The following is a 19815-nucleotide window of genomic DNA, read 5'->3' on the forward strand; positions in this document are numbered from 1 at the left end:
CAAGAACACCGCAGGGATCCCCGAGGCTGGGCAAAAGGAAAACGAAGGACGACGTCCGCCACATTCAACCATGTCCTCTGCCGGCATCGCCCTCGGCCTAGAGTTCCTTCCTTCGAGGGTCAGCGAGGACGCGCTGGACGGGTCCCGAGCAAGCAGTGAAAAGGGAGGAGCCTTGCAAGGATGACCCGGCGAGGGGTACCCAGGCCTACGAACAAAAGAAGTGGGTTCTGCTCACGGTGCCCGAGGAGTGGGTGACACGGAAAGTGGGGACGCTGCCCCCCTTCCGGGAGATGGCCCGGGCTGCAGGCGACACGCACAGGGCGTAGCACGCTAGAGCCGGCGGGAGGGGTGGGCGCGAGCGCTCTCAGGGTCTCACGCGGCTCGGAGGCGCGGCGCGCATGCTCAGTCCGGCACCTCCCCGGGCGGGGTGGGAGACCCGGCGCTCCGAAGCGGGGGGGAGTAGCGCTCGCGCAGCCGCCCCTCACAGGAGCGGGCTCAGCGGCTGCTGCAGCGCTCAGCGCCGGGGCCCTGCCGGAGCCGGGTCTAGCATGTGCCGCGTCTCCCCGGCGGTGGCGACGGCGGCTCCTCTGCAGCAACAGCGGCAGCAACGGCCGCCATGGCCAAGTCCAGCGCGGAGCTCACCCGCGAGCTGCAAGGTACGAGGCTGCGGTGGTCTCCGGGACGCCCCGTCCGGGAGCCTCCCAGACCCAGTGCGTTCCTCCCCGCGGTACACCCCGCTGCCTCCCGCCCCTCATGCATCCGGTTCCAAGGCAGCTCCCTGCCCCTGCATCCCAGCTCGGGGCATCGCTGTCCCAGAGCATCCTCTGCTGCCCCCCTCGCCTCACCCCCGTCAGGACCTACGTGTCCCAGAGCCGCCCGTCCTGATCTTCAGTGACAGGTGCAGTCCCTTCACGCTCCCTGGGGCTGACTCTCAGCGATTCTGGCCCACCCCTCGGCGAAGCATCCAGTGTCCCCTCCGGAGAATCCCCGTTTCCCCGCCGGGCGGGGCCCGGCCAGCCGTGCCGGGTGATGGGAGCTGCCCCAGGTCCTGACCTCCTCTGGCCTCAACACCCTCCCTCCTCTGGGCCCGGCCCCGGAACTGGCTTGAGAGCCCCCCTAGCGCCCCGGCCAGTGGGGCAAAGAAGGGAGTCAGGGAAAAGGGCCTGGACTGGAGCTAAAACCAGGAGCGGGGTCTACTGAAGCTTATCTACCACAGCCCACAGCCCAGCCTAACCCCCTTCTCTCTACCCCACACCCACACCTCACGGCCTCTCCTGTTTGCCTGGTTCTCAGACTCAGACCAAACCAAGGCCCGACCCCCCAGCACTGCCAACCCTGACCCCCAGAGGCGGGAGCACAGGCTAGCCCACGCAGAGACCGGGACGCTCAAGGATACTCAGAGGCATGCTGCACCGTGGCGATTTCCCACAGCCCCACAGGCACACAAGCACAATCATGAGATGTGTGTACACACATCTTTACAGAAAGCGCACACGCACGCACGCACACACACTGGGATATCTGGATGATTCTGCCAGCAGATGGGTATGGAACTCATTTAAACACTAACTCCTTCCTACCCCACAGCTCCCACCCACACCAGAGCTGGCTGGCTCTGTGCCCCTTTCACAACTGCAGACACAGCATACTCATTCACACTTACCCATCCCCACCAATGCCACACACGGGCTCCCTGGCATCTTCTTTACATGCGTAGTAAAAGGTAGACACTCACACCCAGACCACCTAGAATGCAGCCGAAGGGATACCCTCCACACCCCTACACACTGACTCACTCTGTATGTGTTGACAGCTGCTGGAGTGCACGGGTTGGAAAAATCCTTCACACTCTCCCACGGTGTCACTCAGCTACTGTCCCCCGACTCAGGAACGTCAGGAGCCAGAGTTTTCTCCACACCCCACTGCCTTTCTAATAGAAAGAGAAAAGTCACCCAAGAAGGAAAGGTCTCGGTCCCTGTCCTTCTCGGTCTCTCTCTGATTCTCTCTCCTCTCCTCTGCCCCTGCCCCTGGAGAGCCTCGGGTTTGCGGGGGCGGCCAGGGTCAGGGGAGCTCTGAGCAGCCCACCACCCACCTGCAGACAGCATCCGGAGGTGCCTGAGCCAAGCGGCTGTGCTCCAACAACATCGTGTCAAGCTGGAGACGAAGCCCAAGAAGTTCGAGGACCGAGTGCTGGTGAGGACACTGGGCTGGGGGAGGGGAGGGGGGATCAAGAGCACCTGGGCTGGTGAGGGCAAGGAGCCTGGGGGGACAGGGGAGACAGTGGGGGGGAGAGCTGAGAAGACATAGCCTGGGGGCAGGGGGAGGCTGGACTGGGTGGATGTCTAGGAGCCTAGGGTGAGGCATGTGAGAGAGGGGGGACTTCCAGAGCAGAGGGTCAGCTGGCAGGGGGTGCACACAGGCTGAGGGGGCTAACAGAGGGCAGGGTGACTAGGGCCCAGGAAGCTGCCATTTGCTGCTGATGTTCTTTTCCCTTCTCTGAAGGCCCTGACCTCCTGGCGCCTCCACCTTTTCCCCCTTAAAGTCCCAGCCAAGGTGAGTTAGGCCGATGAGCCGGAGAGCACCTGGAGTGCTCCCCTCTGAGCCCGGCAGCCAGGCCCTGACCATGAGCTGGGCATCCCCGTGTCCCCTCCCCCCAGGTGGAGAGCTCCTTCAATGTCCTGGAGATCCGTGCCTTCAACACGCTCAGTCAGAACCAGGTGAGCGCCAGGGCTCGGGCCCCACTCCTGGGCCAGCGGGAGGAGGAAGCCCGCATCTGAGGCCCTGCTGCTCCCTCTCCCCCAGATCCTAGTGGAGACAGAGCGTGGCATGGTGAGCATGCGGCTGCCATCGGCTGAGAGCGTGGACCAGGTGACACGACATGTGAGCTCTGCCCTCTCCAAGGTCTGCCCTGGCCCTGGGTGAGTGGCAAAGGAGGAGTCTCTCAGGGGTCAGACAAGGAGACCTCCTTCCTCCCTCCCTCCTTCCCCTGGGCCCCCGAGACATCAAGGCGAAGAGCTCTTGTGTCCCTATTCCTGCTTTTCCTGGGGATCCGGAAGCTATAACAGGGTGAGAATTGAGAGCCTCTTTCCACCCATCTTGGGATGGATTTGTTCGTTTTCCAGGAGTCTAATCCGGCGTGGAAATGCAGATACCCCAGAAGGGCCCCGAGACACGTCCCCTAACTCTGAGACTTCCACGTCCACCGCTCACAGCGTCTGCGGTGAGCAGGGGCAGACTTGAGGAAAGTGGGGCCTACACCACCCTGCCCCTTGCTCAGAGTCCTCTGTGTACGGGCCTTTGCCTGCCCTGAGACTCCACGGCTCCCAGACCTCAGAGGTTCATGAACCCAGGACACTGGTGTATAAAGTGACCTTGACCTTTCCTTGAACTCCAAGCCTGTTCCCCACCCCCTTACCGCTCAAGGAGCCAGCCCATCTCCTGCCCCACAGGTGGCTTCTCCGAGACCTACGCCGCCCTGTGCGACTACAATGGGCTGCACTGCCGTGAGGAGGTGCAATGGGTGCGTTGGGCCCGGACCGGCAGGCGGGCAGGTGGGACCCAGAGGGAGGGGGCAGAGGAGGAGGAGGAGGGAAGCAGGTGTGAGCCAGTTCCACCTCTCCAAGGATGTGGACACCATCTATCATGCCGAGGATAACCGGGAGTTCAATCTTTTGGATTTCAGCCACTTGGAGAGCCGGTAAGCAGATGGGGTAGAGACTCAAGCCCCCATTCCAGCCCCAGCCCAGCCCTGGCCCTTCTAGGCTCTCCCTTCTGGTCCCACCCACAGCCCCGGCTCTGTCTCCCAGCCCCCACCCGCCCTGCATTCCACCCATCTAGGCTTTCCCCAGCCCAACCACCCCAGCCCTAGTCTCTTCCTCCCGGCCCTAGCCACCTGCTCACCACCTTCCTGCCGCCCTCGATCTCCCCACAGAGACTTGGCCCTAATGGTGGCAGCCCTGGCCTACAACCAATGGTTCACCAAACTCTACTGCAAGGACCTGCGGCTGGTAGGGTCTAGGAGGGGCAGTGGGGAGGGGAGAGTACTGCCCTCTCTGGCTCCTGGTCACATGACCCCCTCTGTCCTCAGGGCTCTGAAGTGCTAGAACAGGTGCTACACACCCTGAGCAAGTCGGGGAGCCTCGAAGAGCTGGTGCTGGACAACGCCGGGCTTAAGACGTGAGGCCAGCCTCCTCCTTGGGCAGTGGTACCCCCTTGATGTAGTCTTAGGGCCCCAGAACCTCAGAGCATGATATGGGCCTCTGAACCATCTCATCCAGCTCCTCACCGTACAGAAGAGGCCCAAAGAGGGCACAGAGCAAGCCATGCCTAAGCCTCCTGGCCCCCAGCTCCACAGCCTTCCCCCGTACCTCCGTGCCCCGTCCCCTCCTGCCGTCAGCCACCGAGCAGAGTGCGCTGCTCCAGTCTCGAGGACCCTAAGCTGGGCTTTGTCTCAGCACAACTTCCCAGGTATTCTGGAGTGACGGCAAGCTCCCTGGCAGGCCCCGAGCTGCTTCCCACCTGCGGGGGCCTCCAACCATTGCAGCCCCAGCCAGGCAGGCAGGTGGAGGAGGAGGGGAAGCCCAGGGCCTGGGACAAACACATCCTTCCTCCCCTTCCCTGAAGGGACTTTGTCCAGAAGCTGGCCGGGGTATTTGGGGAGAACGGGAGCTGTGCGCTGCATGCCCTCACTCTGTCCCACAACCCCATCGAGGACAAGGGTGAGCCCCAGCCCTGAATCCTACCCCCCATCACAACGCAGACCCCTGTCCCAGCCCAGAGCCCAGCCCGGTCTGAACAGGGGCTCTCCGACCTGATGCCAGCCCCTGCCCCAATATGCCATCCTTGACCCCAGGCCCATACCCCACTCAAGCGCCCAGTCTGACTCTGCACCACCTGCCCCCACTGCCCGTCTCTCAGTGGCCCCCTTCTCTCTCTACTCCCCAGGGTTCCTCAGCCTGAGCCAGCAGCTCCTCTGCCTCCCCACTGGCCTCACCAAACTGTGCCTGGCCAAGACTGCCATTTCCCCTCGAGGTACTTGCCCCGGGACCCCTGACCTCTGACTCTGACCCTCCCCCAGCACTGCCTGGGTGTCGAGTCCCAGAGGTGTACCCATACACTCACACAGCATCCCAGGGATCAAAGAAGGGAAAGGAGCCACATTTGGAGAGTGGGGAAGAGTTGTATGCAAGGGGAAGAGTTCTGGGGGGTGGCCAACCCAGCCCAGTGCCCGCTGTGCTCAGGGCTCCAGGCACTGGGCCAGACCTTCGGGGCCAATCCGGCCTTTGCCAGCTCCCTTCAATACCTGGACCTGAGCAAGAACCCTGGGCTGCTCGCCACAGATGAGGCCAACGTGAGTCCACGAATATAGCCTCAAGCCCCTGCAGAGGCCCACTCGGGCTTCAGGGCCTGGGGTCTCTGCCCTTTAGCCCTGGGGAGGGGAGGGGTTCTGTCACCCCTTCACCTGCAACCCCTCTGTCCTTCCTTCCCAGGCCCTCTACAGTTTCCTGGCCCAGCCCAATGCCCTGGTGCACCTGGACCTGGCGGGGACTGACTGCGCCATCGACTTGGTGAGGGGTTGGTGACGGGGGAGCCAGCCTGTGGTGATCTGGGGAGGCTGGGGTGGGTCACCCCCTCCTTGAGTACAGAGGTGGGCAGAGCTGGCAGCATGGCTTCAGGTTCAGCTGAATTACAAATCAACGCCAAAGCTCACACCTGTGCAGCACTTTATCCGTGTGCCGCCAAGGCTGTGCTGGCTGTGCCTAAAAGCCAGCCCGGGGCTTCCCTGGTGGCGCAGTGGTTGAGAGTCTGCCTGCCGATGCAGGGGACACGGGTTCGTGCCCCGGTCCGGGAAGATCCCACATGCCGCGGAGCGGCTGGGCCCATGAGCCATGGCCGCTGAGCCTGCGCGTCCGGAGCCTGTGCTCCACAACGGGAAAGGCCACGACAGTGAGAGGCCCGCGTACCGCCAAAAAAAAAAAAAAAAAAAAAAAGCCAGCCCGGATCCATTCCTCAGCCGCTCAGCCGTGAGCCCCAGCGCAGCGCTGAGTCCACCGGAGGAAAGGACTCCTTCCCTAACTTGAACCAGGCACCTTACGAGCCTGTGGGCACCCTGGCTTTACACATCCACTGCCTATGAGCCTCTCACACCCTGGGGGCCAGGCAGGTGGGAGTAGACCCACTTTCTACAGAGGGGAAACTGAGGCTTGAAGAGGCTAAGTGGGCAGGCACAGCGGGGCTCGCACAGATTGACCGCAGAGGGCGAAGCGCCAGGACCTTGGTTGGGGGGAGGAGGGAGTCCTCGTCGCCCCTCCCGGCAGCCCTCCCAGCCCCGTGAGACGCACCCTGTCTCCACCCCACAGCTTCTGGGCGCCCTGCTCCACGGCTGCTGCTCCCACCTCACCTACCTCAACCTGGCGCGCAACAGCTGCTCCCACAGGTGGGAGCACGGGTGCAGGGAGGGGCAGGGCAAGTCGTGGGCACCCCCTCCCTTGCTGACCCCAGGCATCTCCGCAGGAAGGGCCGGGAGGCCCCGCCTGCCTTCAAGCAGTTCTTCAGCAGCACCTACACTCTGAGCCACATCAACCTGTCGGCCACGAGGCTGCCCCTGGAGGCCCTCAGGTCGGGTGGGTGCAGGGTTGGGGGGTGTCCGAGGGGGAACCCTGGGAGAAGGGGGTGAGGGGTAAAGGCGGGCCTGCTGACCTTCCTCCCACAGGGCGCTGCTCCAGGGCCTCTCCCTCAACAGTCACCTCAGCGATCTGCACCTGGACCTCAGCAGCTGTGAGGTGAGCCCTCAGTCCCCCACCCATCACCCCACCCTTCATTTCCCTAAGTCAAGCTCTGGCTCCATCCTGCCTCCGCGCTACCCCTCAGCAACACCCCGCCCTGACCTCACCCCCACTTTCCCCTCTCCATCTGTGGTCTGCGGCCCTCTTTCTAGAGGTCATTTTCAGTCTCCAGGATCTCCTCGCTGACCGCTTTGGGGTGGGAGATACCAGGCTTTCCCACCAGATGGCAGGAGCAAGCTGTCTCCAGAGCAGCGGCCTGGAGATTTTTCTGGCTGAAGGGAGGGGAGAGAGCCCTAGGGAAGGATCTGGTGTAGAGAAGGGGCCTCCAGATTTCACACCTGAGAAGACCTGGTATGATCTTGAATCCTGGCATGACTCCTCTTATCTCTAAGCATTAAAGGTGCCCTGTCTTCCACCCACACCCTGTCCCTGCAGCTCCGCTCAGCTGGAGCCCAGGCTTTGCAGGAGCAGCTGTGGGCTGTCACCTGTGTGGGCAGCCTGGATCTGTCAGACAATGGTGAGTGGGGGCACTTCCCTTCCTGGGGGCCAGGTGGGGACAGGGGCCTAGAGCACGAGAGAGAAGCCCTAAGGAGACTCCAGTGAGCTTCGGGCCTCAAGGCCAGGCCTCTCCCATCTACTGGCCAGGGTTCGACTCGGACCTCCTGACACTGGTGCCCGCACTTGGCAAGAACAAGTCCCTCAAGCACCTGTTCCTGGGCAAGAACTTCAACGTCAAGGCCAAGTGAGGCCCCTCCCTGTACCCACAGACCCTCACTCCATCATCCGCCTATCCTTGTGGCTCACTGTGTTACCCTTGACCGCCTCTCTGCTGCTCCACTAACATGACCCCAGCCCCCTCCCCTCCTACTCTGAGCCCCGACTCCCCACAGGACCCTGGAGGAGATCCTCCACAAGCTGGTGCAGCTAATCCAGGAAGAGGACTGTGTGAGTGCCTGGGCCTGGGAGGGGACCTGCAGTGACAGGGGCTGCAGGGACTGGGCCAAACCCCCCACTTGCCCACACAGTCCTTGCAGTCACTGTCAGTAGCAGACTCCCGGCTGAAGCTTCGCACCAGCATCCTCATCAATGCCCTGGGCAGCAACACCTGCCTGGCGAAGGTGGATCTGAGCGGCAATGGCATGGAGGACATCGGGGCCAAGATGCTCTCTAAGGCCCTGCAGATAAACTCCTCCCTCAGGTGGGGCCCACACCTGGACCCTCTCACCTGGAGCCCCAGCCCTCCCCCACGCACATACATGCCCTCCTTGCTGCCTCGCTGCTCTGTACCCCAGCTTCCAGGAGACCTTTAGTCCCAGGACCATCTCTGAGTCAGCCTCATTACCCAGGAAAGGAGGGAAGGCTCCCAAGGGGGATGTGTCCCCTGCCCCTAAGAGAGACCCCGAGGGAGGGGTAATATGCTGATGCTCACCCTTTCCCCAGAACTATCCTATGGGATCGGAACAATACATCTGCCCTAGGCTTTCTGGACATTGCAAGGGCCCTGGAGAGGTGAGTAGACCAGAGCAGTGCCCTGATCCTAGCCCCCAGCTTCCCTGTACCTGGACCAGGCCTGAACTACACCAGCCCCACCCCAGTCCACCTGACCTACTTGCATAGAAACGTTAGGAAGGACCACAGAAGAGGGAAATGGTCAGCAAGAGGTGGGGTCTGGGGAGCAGGAGGCTCTATCCCACCTAGCTGAGCCACTCTGTCCCACAGCAACCATACGCTGCGCTTCATGTCCTTCCCCGTGAGCGACATCTCCCAAGCCTACCGCAGCGCCCCGGAGCGTACCGAGGACGTCTGGCAGAAGGTGGCGGCCTGAGCAGGGTGGAACCCGAGGGGCAGGGGCCAGCCCACATCCCCTGGCCCTCACCCCACCCACCCATCATCATCTCCAGATCCAGTGGTACTTGGTGAGGAACAACCATTCTCAGACGTGCCCGCAGGAACAGGCTTTCAGGCTGCAGCAGGGCCTGGTGACCAGCAGCGCCGAGCAAGTAAACATTTCCCTCCGAGACACAGGGGGCACACGTGGGGCACGCAGGGCACAGGGCTGATGTGATTCAGCCCAGGTCGGGGCGGGAGGGGTCATGAGAGAGGCATCGTGTGGTGCCCATAAGTGGATTGAGCATGTGGGAGAGCAAAAAGACAGGACGTGCAGAATGTGGGCCCCAAACATGAGAGAACACGTGGGCAAACAGCGGGGGTCCCAGACAAGGGGTCCCAGGACCATGGGAGCTCCACTGAGTGTTCAAGAGGGCATCCCAAGAAGAAGAGGAAACAGGCCATCGGGAGACATCACCCTTACCCCTGTCAGTGCCAGCACCAGTAGCACTGCCCAAGGGGGCCCAGAAATGGGGCGCCTGGGGGCCCACCTGGGAAGGTGAAGATGCGGGAGTCCCCCCTAACACCCCTGCCACCTGTGCTGCAGATGCTGCAGCGGCTGTGCGGACGGGTGCAAGAGGAGGTTCGGGCGCTGAGGCTGTGCCCCCTGGAGCCCGTGCAGGATGAGCTGCTCTATGCTCGGGACCTCATCAAGGATGCCAAGAACTCCCGGGCGGTGAGCCCTCCGCAGCCCCACCCTCCCCTGACAGTCTAGAGAGCCCAAGAAGGCCAGCGTGCCAGCCCAGGAGTGTCCAGGTCCAGGAGTGCCCATGGACGGCACTGCCTATCCCCCCAAGTTTTCATGGCCTCCTAGGCCAAGGACCCAACGAGGCCAGATTCTGACCTTCTGATCAGAGCCCCTTTCTTCCCCAGCTGTTTCCCAGCCTCTATGAGCTGGGCCACATGCTGGCCAACGACGGTCCCGTGAGGCAGAGGCTGGAGTCAGTAGCCAGTGAGGTGTCCAAGGCTGTGGACAAGGAGCTGCAGGCAAGTCCTGGGGAGGGAGCCCGGTGCTGACCAAGGCCCTAAGCCAAGGGCCGAGGCCAGCACGGGAAGATTACCGTGGGCAAGAAGGAGTTGCAGAGCTGAGACCACCTACACTCCCACTGTGCCAAGGCATTGCTAGAGAACCGGCCTCGGATATTTGCTGCTTGTTTCAACCTTAGCCCCTGAGCTCTGAGCTCTCCCTCTGGACTCTGATCCTTGGACTGACCCTCCCCTGTCCATGTGTCCATGTGGTAGGATGAAAAGGACACTGACCAGGATGTGGGGAAGCCCAAGTGTCCAAGGCTCTGCTGCTAACCAGCCCTGTGACCTTGGCTGGCCCCTCAGTCTCCCCACGGGGGGCTGGAATAGACAGGCTGGAGTCTCTTCCACTGTGGTGCCAGCCCTGACCCTGCCCTCCTTGGGCCTCTGGCCTCCTTTCCCCACGTACTAGGTGATCCTGGAGTCCATGGTCAGCCTAACGCAAGAGTTATGCCCCGTGGCCATGCGGGTGGCTGAAGGGCACAACAAGATGCTGAGCAATGTGGCTGAGCGCGTCACTGTGCCCCGGAACTTCATCCGAGGGGCGCTGCTGGAGCAGGCGGGGCAGGACATTCAGAACAAGCTGGAGTGAGAGGCGGGGGTGGGGCTGGAGGGGAGGCTGGACTTGGCCTGGAGCACTTAGGGACTTGGTGGGGGGGGGGGGCCCAGCCATCAGCAATGAATAATGAATGACACAATCTACATTACAAGGGATGAATCTTTACAACTGCAACCTTGCTATTTGGGGTCTGACTCGTCTTTGCCCTAGCAGTCTAAATGCTGAGCTGGGGTTTAGGAGTCCGGACAGTGCACACACATGTACACGTACACACAGCCGCGCACATACCCCCAGGAACTGACCTCTAAAAACAGAGCACAGCCTCCTCGGAGGTGTGGACAAAGAATAGGGGTGCATGGACTGTGCTGCCTATCCCCCCAAGTTTTCATGGCCCCTAGAGCTCTCTCTCATTCCAGTCTGGGTGCCACCTCTCACTAAAATGAAGGAAAATTATTACACAAACCCGTGAAATGGCCAGGCTCAAGAAGTGCTGGTTCCTGCTCTTACAGCAGAGACGGGCAGAATTCACGCAACCCCTCAGTTTACCTCGCTCTGTTCCACTGGAGCTCCAGGGGCCGGACCCAGAGCCCCTCTGCCCCTCCCCGTCAGTTCGTCTTCGTCCACCCTCCCCCTCCCCACACCCCTAGGCTGGAAGGGCTGTGGGTGGAGCGGGGTGGTGGATCCCAGGTGCCTCGTGCAGCTGTGTTCTCCGTGGGCAGCCAGGGCGGCTGGCCAGCTCCCTCGGGCGTCTGGGGAAGGCTGGGGCAGAGGCTCAGGGGCAGACAGGGAGGAGCTGAGCCACCCCCCCGTGCCCACAGTGAAGTGAAGCTCTCAGTCGTCACCTACTTGACCAACTCCATAGTAGACGAGATCCTGCAGGAGCTGTACCACTCCCACAAGAGCCTGGTAAGACTTCTGAGCCTCAGCCAGGCCCAGACATGTCCTCCACCCCACATCACCCACATCTCCCCCCACCAGCCCTCCCCGTCAAGGTCCTGGGCGGTGGGCGGCTTCCTTGGGATCCTGTTCACACCTGTCCTTCCCTATAGGCCCGACACCTGGCCCAGCTAAAGACACTGTCAGATCCGCCAGGGGGGCCGTGCCAAGGACAGGATCCGTCCTCCCGGGGCCGAGGCCGGAACCATGACCGTGACGAGACCACAGATGATGAACTTGGGACCAACATCGTGAGCACCCCCACTCCCCTCCTTAACTTTGGTCCTGCCCCTGACCCTGCAAAACGCTGTCCCCTTCTACTTCCCTGGACTCCACTCTCTGCCCCTCGCTGGGTCTCATCCCCTCACCCCGATCCCGCCCAGCCTCTTCCCTTGTCCCATTGCCTCAGCCGCCTAAGGACAGGGAAGCGGGATGGACTCTAAAGAGAAGGCTTTATGAGGAATGGGAGGCTCCAGGCGAGGCTCCTGGGGTTTGCCACCTGGCCCCACCGTATGCCTCCATCTCTGCAGGACACCATGGCCATCAAAAAGCAGAAACGCTGCCGCAAGATCCGGCCGGTGTCTGCCTTCATTAGTGAGTCTTCCAGCCTCCGCGCTGATGGCCCTGATTCCCTTGCTTTTTATCTCCGCCTCTCCAGCCTGCTTTCTCCCTGTCCTTCTTGCTAGTCCCTCTAAACGCTGCTCTCCCCACAGGTGGGAGCCCTCAGGACGTGGAAAGCCAGCTGGGGAGCCTGGGGATCCCCCCTGGCTGGTTCTCAGGACTCGGGAGCAGCCAGCCCACAGCTAGTGGCTCCTGGGAAGGTCTATCTGAGCTGCCCACTCACGGCTACAAACTAAGGCATCAAACACAAGGGAGGCCCCGACCCCCCAGGACCACCCCTCCGGGACCTGGTCGGCCCAGCGTGAGTCCCTAAAGCCTCACAAGGGGGCCAACTTCACTTAGCAGTGCCAGAGCCAGAGATTCTAGCTCTAGGACACCAATGCCAGAGGTACTAGCCTTGGGAGATCGGGCAGGGGCCCAGGCAGGCCATGGAACAGAAGAGGAGTTATCCGGATTGGATGGAGCTAGACCTTGTCACAGATAGGAAATCTCTGTCTGCTAGACAGTGGCAGTTCTCATTTTGGTGAGAGAGAGAGTCAAGAGCCACCAAGTTTAAGAAATGCCCAGGTGTCCTGAAGTCTAAGTTTCCGTGGGGCCAAAAAGAGGCAAGTCCAAGTCCAAAGGGGAAGGCCTTGAGTGGATGGGAGGAGGGCTTCCTCACCCAGATGGTATATCCTACAGGACTTTCCTCCCAGCAGGCGCCAGTACCTGGGACCCGTCAGGAGAACGGGACGGCCACCCGCCTGGATGAGGGGCTGGAGGACTTCTTCAGCCGAAGGGTTATGGATGAAAGCTCCAGGTGTGGTGCCCAGGCACACCCCCAATTTCAGCAGGCTGCAAGGCCCTGGAGGGCTCCTGTGTCCACCCATCTCCCAGAGAGGCCTCTCCAATGGCAGTGCCCCAAAGCCAGTCTCTCTGGGAGATTTCCCCCACATTCTCTTTCCTCCACACCGAGCCCTTAGTTCCCATGTTCTCTGAATCCCCTCATAACAGCAGAAAAGAATGGGGCCAGAGTGAACCACCACAGCGGGATTGGGGTTGGGGGGATAGCAGGCCCTGGAATGGGGTGACAGTTAGTGGAACCAGGCCTGGAGGGTGTGTTCTGTCACTGTCGTGCACAGACTCCCCGGCATCTCTCCAGAAGGAACTGGGTCACTTGGAGAGGCTGAGAGGAGATGGGGGGAGGGGTGCCTGGGAGGGAAGAGGCTGCTGGAGGGTTGTGACAGGGAAGGTGAGGACACCATCCCCTGAGAATAGGTGGAAAGGGTTATGGAACGGCAGGAAAGACTAGATGAGACAGGACAGCTGGAGGTTCCGGAGAGACAGGACAGCTGGAGGTTCCGGAGAGCCAGGACTGGCCTAACACCAACACCACCCTGGGCCCTGAACGACCTCGGCATCTGACCTAGGTATCTCCCCACGACTTTGTCACTAACTCACCCCAACCCTACCCAGCTACCCCCGGACTCTGAGGACCCTGCGGCCAGGCCTCTTGGAGCCGCCACTCCCTCCACTCCAGAAGAAGAGGCGCCGAGGCTTGTTTCACTTTCGCCGGCCCCGGAGCTTCAAGGGGGACAGGGGTCCAGGGTCCCCCACCATCGGGCTCCTCCTCCCTCCGCCCCCGCCCCCACCCCCGACTCAGGAGAGCCCCCCTAGCCCAGATCCCCCCAGCCTCGGCAATAATTCCTCCCCCTGCTGGAGCCCAGAAGAGGAGAGCAGGCTCCTCCCTGCATTTGGCGGGGGCCGGGGGCCTTCCTTCCGCGGGAAGATGGTAAGTGAGGCAGGGGTGCTGAGTCCTGGTTTGCTGCCCCACACGTAGGCCATCCACGCACCCCACCCTAGGCAATTAACGGGAGACTGTTAGGACTCGGGAACTTGGTCATTCCAGTTCCTCGCTCCTGGGCTTCTTGGGTTAAGCCTGGTGACGCAGCGCATGCTGGGAGTCCACCATGCAAATAAGGGCAGTGGAAGGACTCTTCAGAGGGTCTGGATAGGGCTTCCCCAGGCAGGGGGCTCTGAGGGGTTGGGGCCCTCCCCTGCTCCCTTGCTGCCTGTGGAGCCCCTTCTCCATCGGGAACTGATTCTAAACCCGAAACCTTGTTCCAGGGCACCGACGGGGCAGAGCCTGGGGAGGGGGACCAGGCCCCTGGGACAGCACAGCAGCCAAGGGTCCACAGTGTCGCCCTTCCTGGGTTGGGAAGAGCCAAGGGTTGGAGCTTCGATGGGAAACGAGAGGTGAGCGGAACCTGGGGAGGCGAACTGAGGGTCCATGGGTCCCTGCATACCACCCTCCCCTCCCCACAGCCCTGCAGTTGGCAGGTCAGTGGAGAGAGCGATGCTCTGGAGTGGAAGGTGTCAGCTGCAGTTCTGCCCCTACACTTGCTGTGCAACCCTGGACAGGTCACTCTGGAGCCTCTGCTTCCTCATAAAGTGTGTGGCCCTAAAAATACTTACCTCTAGAGCTGTTTCCCAAATTTTGGTGACTTGATTACCACTTTTATGACTGCTTTTCACCTTCTCCACATATCACGGCATTATTATTATTATTATTTTTTTGCGATACGCGGGCCTCTCACTGTTGTGGCCTCTCCCGTTGCGGAGCACAGGCTCCGGACGCGCAGGCTCAGCGGCCATGGCTCACGGGCCCAGCCGCTCCGCGGCATGTGGCATCCTCCCGGACTGGGGCACGAACCCATGTCCCCTGCATCGGCAGGCGGACTCTCAACCACTGCGCCACCAGGGAAGCCCCCACAGCATTATTTACATAATATTTTTATTTAAGTCAACTCACCTTTTTTTAAAAATAAATTTATTTATTTATTTATTTGTTTGTTTGTTTATTTATTTATAGCTGCGTTGGGTCTTCGTTGCTGCGCGCAGGCTTTCTCTAGCTGCGGCAAGCGGGGGCTACTCTTCGTTGCGCTGTGCGGGCTTCTCATTGCGGTGGCTTCTCTTTTTGCGGAGCACGGGCTCTAGGTGCATGGGCTTCAGTAGTTGTGTCTTGTGGGCTCTAGAGCGCAGGCTCAGTAGTTGCGGCGCACGGGTTTAGTTGCTCCGCGGCATGTGGGATCTTCCCGGACCAGGGCTCAAACCTGTGTCCCCTGCATTGGCAGGGGGATTCTTAACCACTGAGCCAGCAGGAAATCCCTCAACTCACCTTTTTAAACGCAGTGTGGACCTACCTAAGCATTATCATCTTTAGAATCACAGGATTGTTGTACTAATCATGTTTTTTCTACTACACATAAAATAAACACATATTAAAATAACCATATGTTCATTCGTGTAAACCATTTCTTATGCCCCTAGGGGTGGTATGAGTGCCACTCTTTGGGGAAAACAGTCCGAATGTGTAGGGACTAATGAGATGCTAGAGCAGAAGCCCCTTGCTAACTGCAGTCCCCCCCCAGAAGGGACTTTTTTAATGACCTGACTCAACTGTCCTTTCAGGGCCCAGGCCCAGACCTGGAGGGCAACGTCCAGCCTTGGCAGAAATGGCGTTCCTCGGACGATGCAGGTGAGAATGATCGCCCTCACGTCCTTCCTTTGCCCCGTCTCTCAGGGCCCCTGCTAACATGCCTTTTCCCCTCTTCCCTTTCCCATCCCCTCCCTCCACTCCAGGGCCTGGAGCCTGGAAGCCCCCGCCACCACCCCAAAGCACCAAGCCGAGCTTCAGTGCCATGCGCCGAGCAGAGGCCACGTGGCATATAGGTATGGAAAGCCTCTTCTCTGGCAGCAGCTCTGAAGGCCCGGGTTGTGTCCAAAGAGACAGAAGCTAACTAAGGGGGGGCAGTAGAATGTCAACACTGTGCAAATGCTTTAGGATAGCTACAAAACTACATCCAAAAGAAACAAACAACCCAATCCAAAGAAAGGTCCCACGGAACAGAAGTGGCTTTGCCAGGCTTAGCCTACAAGGAACAACACTTTGTGGGTGGTTCAGGGAATTCTCTAGAGCGGGGGCCATCAGCAGAATGGCACCCTCTGTAAGGAAGGACTCTCTTCTGCACCCCAGCTGGGGAAAGGGTGGGCAGTACCAGCCATACCAGGCCCACCTCCAACACTCCAGTCTCCCCCAAAAACAGTTCACCAGGCCATCCTCTGCTCATGCAGAAAGGTACTCCACAGCAGGGGCAAGAGCCCCCTGCCTCGGAGGTCAGACACCCTGGGTGTTAAGTGCTGGCTCAGTCACCACCCACAGTGTTGACAGGTTGCTCACCTTCCAGAGTAAAGGGCGGGGGAATCATAGTATGACACCTCCCTTCTGCTGGGTTCAGAGCACCTTTCATTTAGGGAGCAGCTAAAGGAAAGCCGGTCAGCTCGGCATCAGCCTCAGTTCCCCCAGGTCTGGAATGTGACCCTCCAACAACAGTGACAGGGACAAATCTCCCTGGAGAGAGACACTCCCTTCCCTCCTCCACTCCCACCCCAGGGCTAGGGCATAAGGGCGCGGTGCAGAGCCAGGCTGGCCTGAGGCTTGGCAGTGCCTGTGCTCCTGCTCCGCCTTCCAAGGCCGACCCAGCGCCGGGGTCATCTTCGCTGATGATCCCATCCCACACACAGACTAGTTAAGACACCGGAAGAGGGGCTCCATCCTTCATTTAGGAGACGGTGATTGTCGGGTGCTCCCTGCACACGCCCTAACCGCCGGCACCCTCCTGGGCTTCCTCACCCGCACCTCACAGATACACACACAGACAACCCCAAACACGTGGCACGTCCTTGGGTCCAGGGTGCCTAAAGCCACAGAGGCAGGGTAGGGGGAATGGTGAGGATGCCAGGCACCTCTCCTCCAGACTCACCATCTAAATCAGACTGGCAGAGAGTTCTAGGAGTGCCAGGTTGCAGCCTTGGCAGGGCGCCGGGGCACTGCAGCCCTGGCTGGGCAGCCATGCCTGTGGACCCGGCAGGCCGCGGGCCCTGGCTCTGTCCCTGCTCTTCAAGAGGGTCAGCCAGAGCCCCCTGCAGAGGTGACAGGCTCAGGAGGATCCTGGGGACCGTGAGAGCAGAAGGGGACATCTGAGGCAGAGACATGGGAGCAAGTGGGCTTGGCGGGGAAGGTCCTGGCCTCCAGGGCTTCACAGGAACAAAGGACAGGGAGGGCTGGGCAAGAACGTCTTTTCCTGCAGTTTCTTCTCTCTTCCCATCCCCCAGCTGAGGAGAGCGCCCCCAACCACAGCTGCCAGAGCCCCAGCCCAGCATCCCAAGATGGGGAGGAGGAGAAGGAGGGGGCCCTATTCCCAGAGAGGACGGTTCCTGCCAGGAACGCCAAGGTGAGAGCCAGCAAGGCGGCGGGGAGGGCACTTTGAGGAGGCAGAAAGACAAACTAACTGACTGAGCATCTTCCTTCTGTGCCGGCTGCAGGACCCTCCTTTAGCTCTGCGGCCCCCCAAGCCGGTGGCTGTGCACAGGGGCCGCCGGCTCCCCCAGGAGCCAGGGGGCAGGGAGGAGGCTGAGACTGAGGGTGCGGCCCCAGGAATGAACAAACCCCGACTGAGGCTGGGCTCCCAGCAGGACCAAGAGGAGCCTGAGGTCCAAGGTCTGCCACCTGGCTAAAGGGGGTGTGGGACACCTCTGGGGCCTTGCTGCCCACATTGGGTCCCTTCCTGGGCACAGGATGAGTGACAGACAGCCAGAGGTCATAGCCTGGATGAGTGCCCAGGCTGTGAGCCCCACTCATGGGCCAGGCCTGCCTTGACTGTCATTTCAGGGCCCCCAGATCCGGGCCGCCGGACTGCCCCCCTGAAGCCCAAGAGGACACGGCGGGCACAGTCCTGTGACAAGCTGGAGCCTGATAGAAGACAGCCCCCTGACCCCACAGGTGCCAGAGGGGTGGGCTAGAGGGTGGTCCCCCTTCCCACCCATCCATGTGACGAGGCCACCCACACGGCGTGGCTGGCTCTCCCTGCCTGGGAAACAGGACTCCCTGGATTTCCCCCAGCAGGAGCCAGCGAGCCAGGAACAGGGTGACAGCCGCTGCAACACCCCCCCAGCCTTCCTCTCAACATGTGCCTCACAAGGACTCAGACCCCCACCCATCCCCGCACCTCCAGGCCCTTCTGCAAGCCCCTGTCCCACAGACGCAGTACAGCAGGATGAGGCCTGGGGGACAGGATGTGGGGGACAGGAAGGGAGGGAGCAGCCTGGAGAGAGAGGCTCTGCTTGCTCTGCAGACCTGGGGGGTGGGGGGTGTCTCCTCACCTGGGAGGGCAGATCTGTCCCTCTGTCCCCAGGGGCTCTCTCTCCACTTGTATAGAATAAAAAAACCAAAACCACCGCCTGCCCTAGTCTCTGCTGTTTTCCCCACCAGCTGCTCCCCTTCCCTCAAGCCCCACAGTGGGGAAAAGTGGGGAACATCCCCCCAGAGATGGGGCTAGAGCTCTAAGGGGAGAGGTAGGAAAGACTGGAGAGCTGCTGGATGGGAGGGGACTCAGAAGTCACCAAGCAGGGTGGCTGTTATGGGCAGGGTCTTGGCTGAACTGGCTGGAGAAGGGGGGGAACAAACACCAGGGGCTTTGGGGAGGTGCAGTGGGATTGGGGAGATCCCAGTGTCCCAGGAAGAGACTGGGGAGCAGTGTGCTGTGTGTGTGTGTGTGTGTGTGTGTTTACGCACAGGCAGGCTCACTAATGGTGGAATTAAATGGTGTTGTGTCATCCTGGGGACACCATCAGTAGTCAGAAATCTCAACAGTAGAGTGGCCTGCAGGTGAGCGGAAGTGCCTAGGGCAGGAGAAGATCAATAATTAAAATTAATCATTTCTCATCAGTGTACTAACAAATACCAGCTTGGCATTCAAGACTGGGCTCAAGGACTTCCCTGGCGGCACAGTGGTTAAGAATCCGCCTGACAATGCAGGGGACACGGGTTCGAGCCCTGGTCGGAGAAGATCCCACATGCCGCGGAGCAACTAAGCTCATGCGCCACAACTACTGAAGCCCGAGCCCGTGCTCCACCGCAAGAGAAGCCACCGCAATGAGAAGCCCGCGCACCGCAACGAAGAGTAGCCCCCGCTCACCACAACTAGAGAAAGCCCACATGGTGCAATGAAGACCCAACGCAGCCAAAAATAAATAAATGAATAAATTTATATTAAAAAAAAAGACTGGGCTCAATAGCCTCTTCCTCCGTGAAGCCCTTCCTGATGCCTTCCCCTGACTCATCCAAATTGAGCCCTCCCTCTTTGTGGCCCACTGCATCCTGAATAGGTCCATACTTTGCACCTGTCATACCTCATTGCATTTGTGCATTGGCTGATCATCTCTGTGTGATTTTTGTTCCATATACACGCACCTCCCCCAGGGGCAGGAGCTGGGTCTTAATAACCTGTGTAGCCCCAACCTCTGGCACAGTGCCTGGCACCCAGGAGATGCTCAATAAATGGCTGCTATCTTAATACACAAGCAGTTTTGGGGATGGAGGGTGAAGACGTCTTGGTGACCCCTCTGTCATACTCATCCCAGATCACCATGTACCCAAATGTCTTCACGCGTGGCGTGCAGCTTCCCGGGCAATTGCTCACTTCCCCTGGCCTCACTAGAGAATGATTGTCTTGTTTCCTCGAGATCTGTGTGTGGCACGGCCCGTCCCACAAGGATGTGGCCATATGAGTTGAATCTCGGGGTGGAGGGGGGGAGTTGTGGGTACCAGGAAGATGCCTCAGGAATCAGTCCAGCACATCTCCCCCTATCTTCAGGGGGCTTCGCGACCAGGATGTGACACTGTGTGCCCTTAAGCAATTGTGTCCATTTCCTCGTCTCCCTGTTAAAAGGTGGCTAGGGAACTTTGAATTCTCAAAGCTATGAGCCTTAGCATGGTACACGATGGTTTTTAAGAAGCACGTGAAGATCTCCATTCTGTCGTATTCGGGTTGGTTGGCGTGAATGAGAGTATGTTGTGTGTGACAAGTATAGCCCAGTGTTCTTTTATATGTGACTGTGAATGTCCTTAACAAATGTGATACAGACAGTGTTGTGAGATTGGGTGTGTTTCCCTATGTGTAT

General features: G+C 60.2%; 1 protein-coding gene across 1 annotated transcript; it reads left to right on the forward strand.

Annotated features, from left to right (window-relative positions):
- Positions 1–616: 616 nt before the first annotated feature.
- Positions 617–17923, forward strand: CARMIL3 (capping protein regulator and myosin 1 linker 3; the record flags this gene model as incomplete). The annotated part of the gene is made up of 40 exons (XM_081229181.1): positions 617–656; positions 2099–2193; positions 2503–2553; positions 2658–2717; positions 2803–2918; positions 3123–3220; positions 3450–3520; positions 3624–3697; positions 3932–4007; positions 4088–4176; positions 4624–4718; positions 4945–5031; positions 5241–5350; positions 5490–5567; positions 6360–6436; positions 6514–6618; positions 6713–6782; positions 7221–7302; positions 7431–7527; positions 7676–7730; positions 7811–7983; positions 8226–8294; positions 8505–8598; positions 8687–8785; positions 9220–9348; positions 9546–9659; positions 10111–10286; positions 11076–11163; positions 11307–11444; positions 11724–11787; positions 11907–12115; positions 12513–12613; positions 13270–13585; positions 13921–14049; positions 15265–15331; positions 15436–15525; positions 16969–17087; positions 17179–17353; positions 17525–17635; positions 17759–17923. The coding sequence occupies 40 exons, from the start codon at positions 617–619 to the stop codon at positions 17782–17784; spliced, it is 4113 nt and encodes a 1370-aa protein (XP_081085307.1). The 3' UTR covers positions 17785–17923.
- Between the last annotated feature and the right edge of the window lie 1892 nt (positions 17924–19815).

Source organism: Mesoplodon bidens (genome assembly GCF_964165515.1).
Source record: "Mesoplodon bidens genome assembly, chromosome: 3".
In the NCBI taxonomy this organism is placed as follows: domain Eukaryota; kingdom Metazoa; phylum Chordata; class Mammalia; order Artiodactyla; family Ziphiidae; genus Mesoplodon; species Mesoplodon bidens.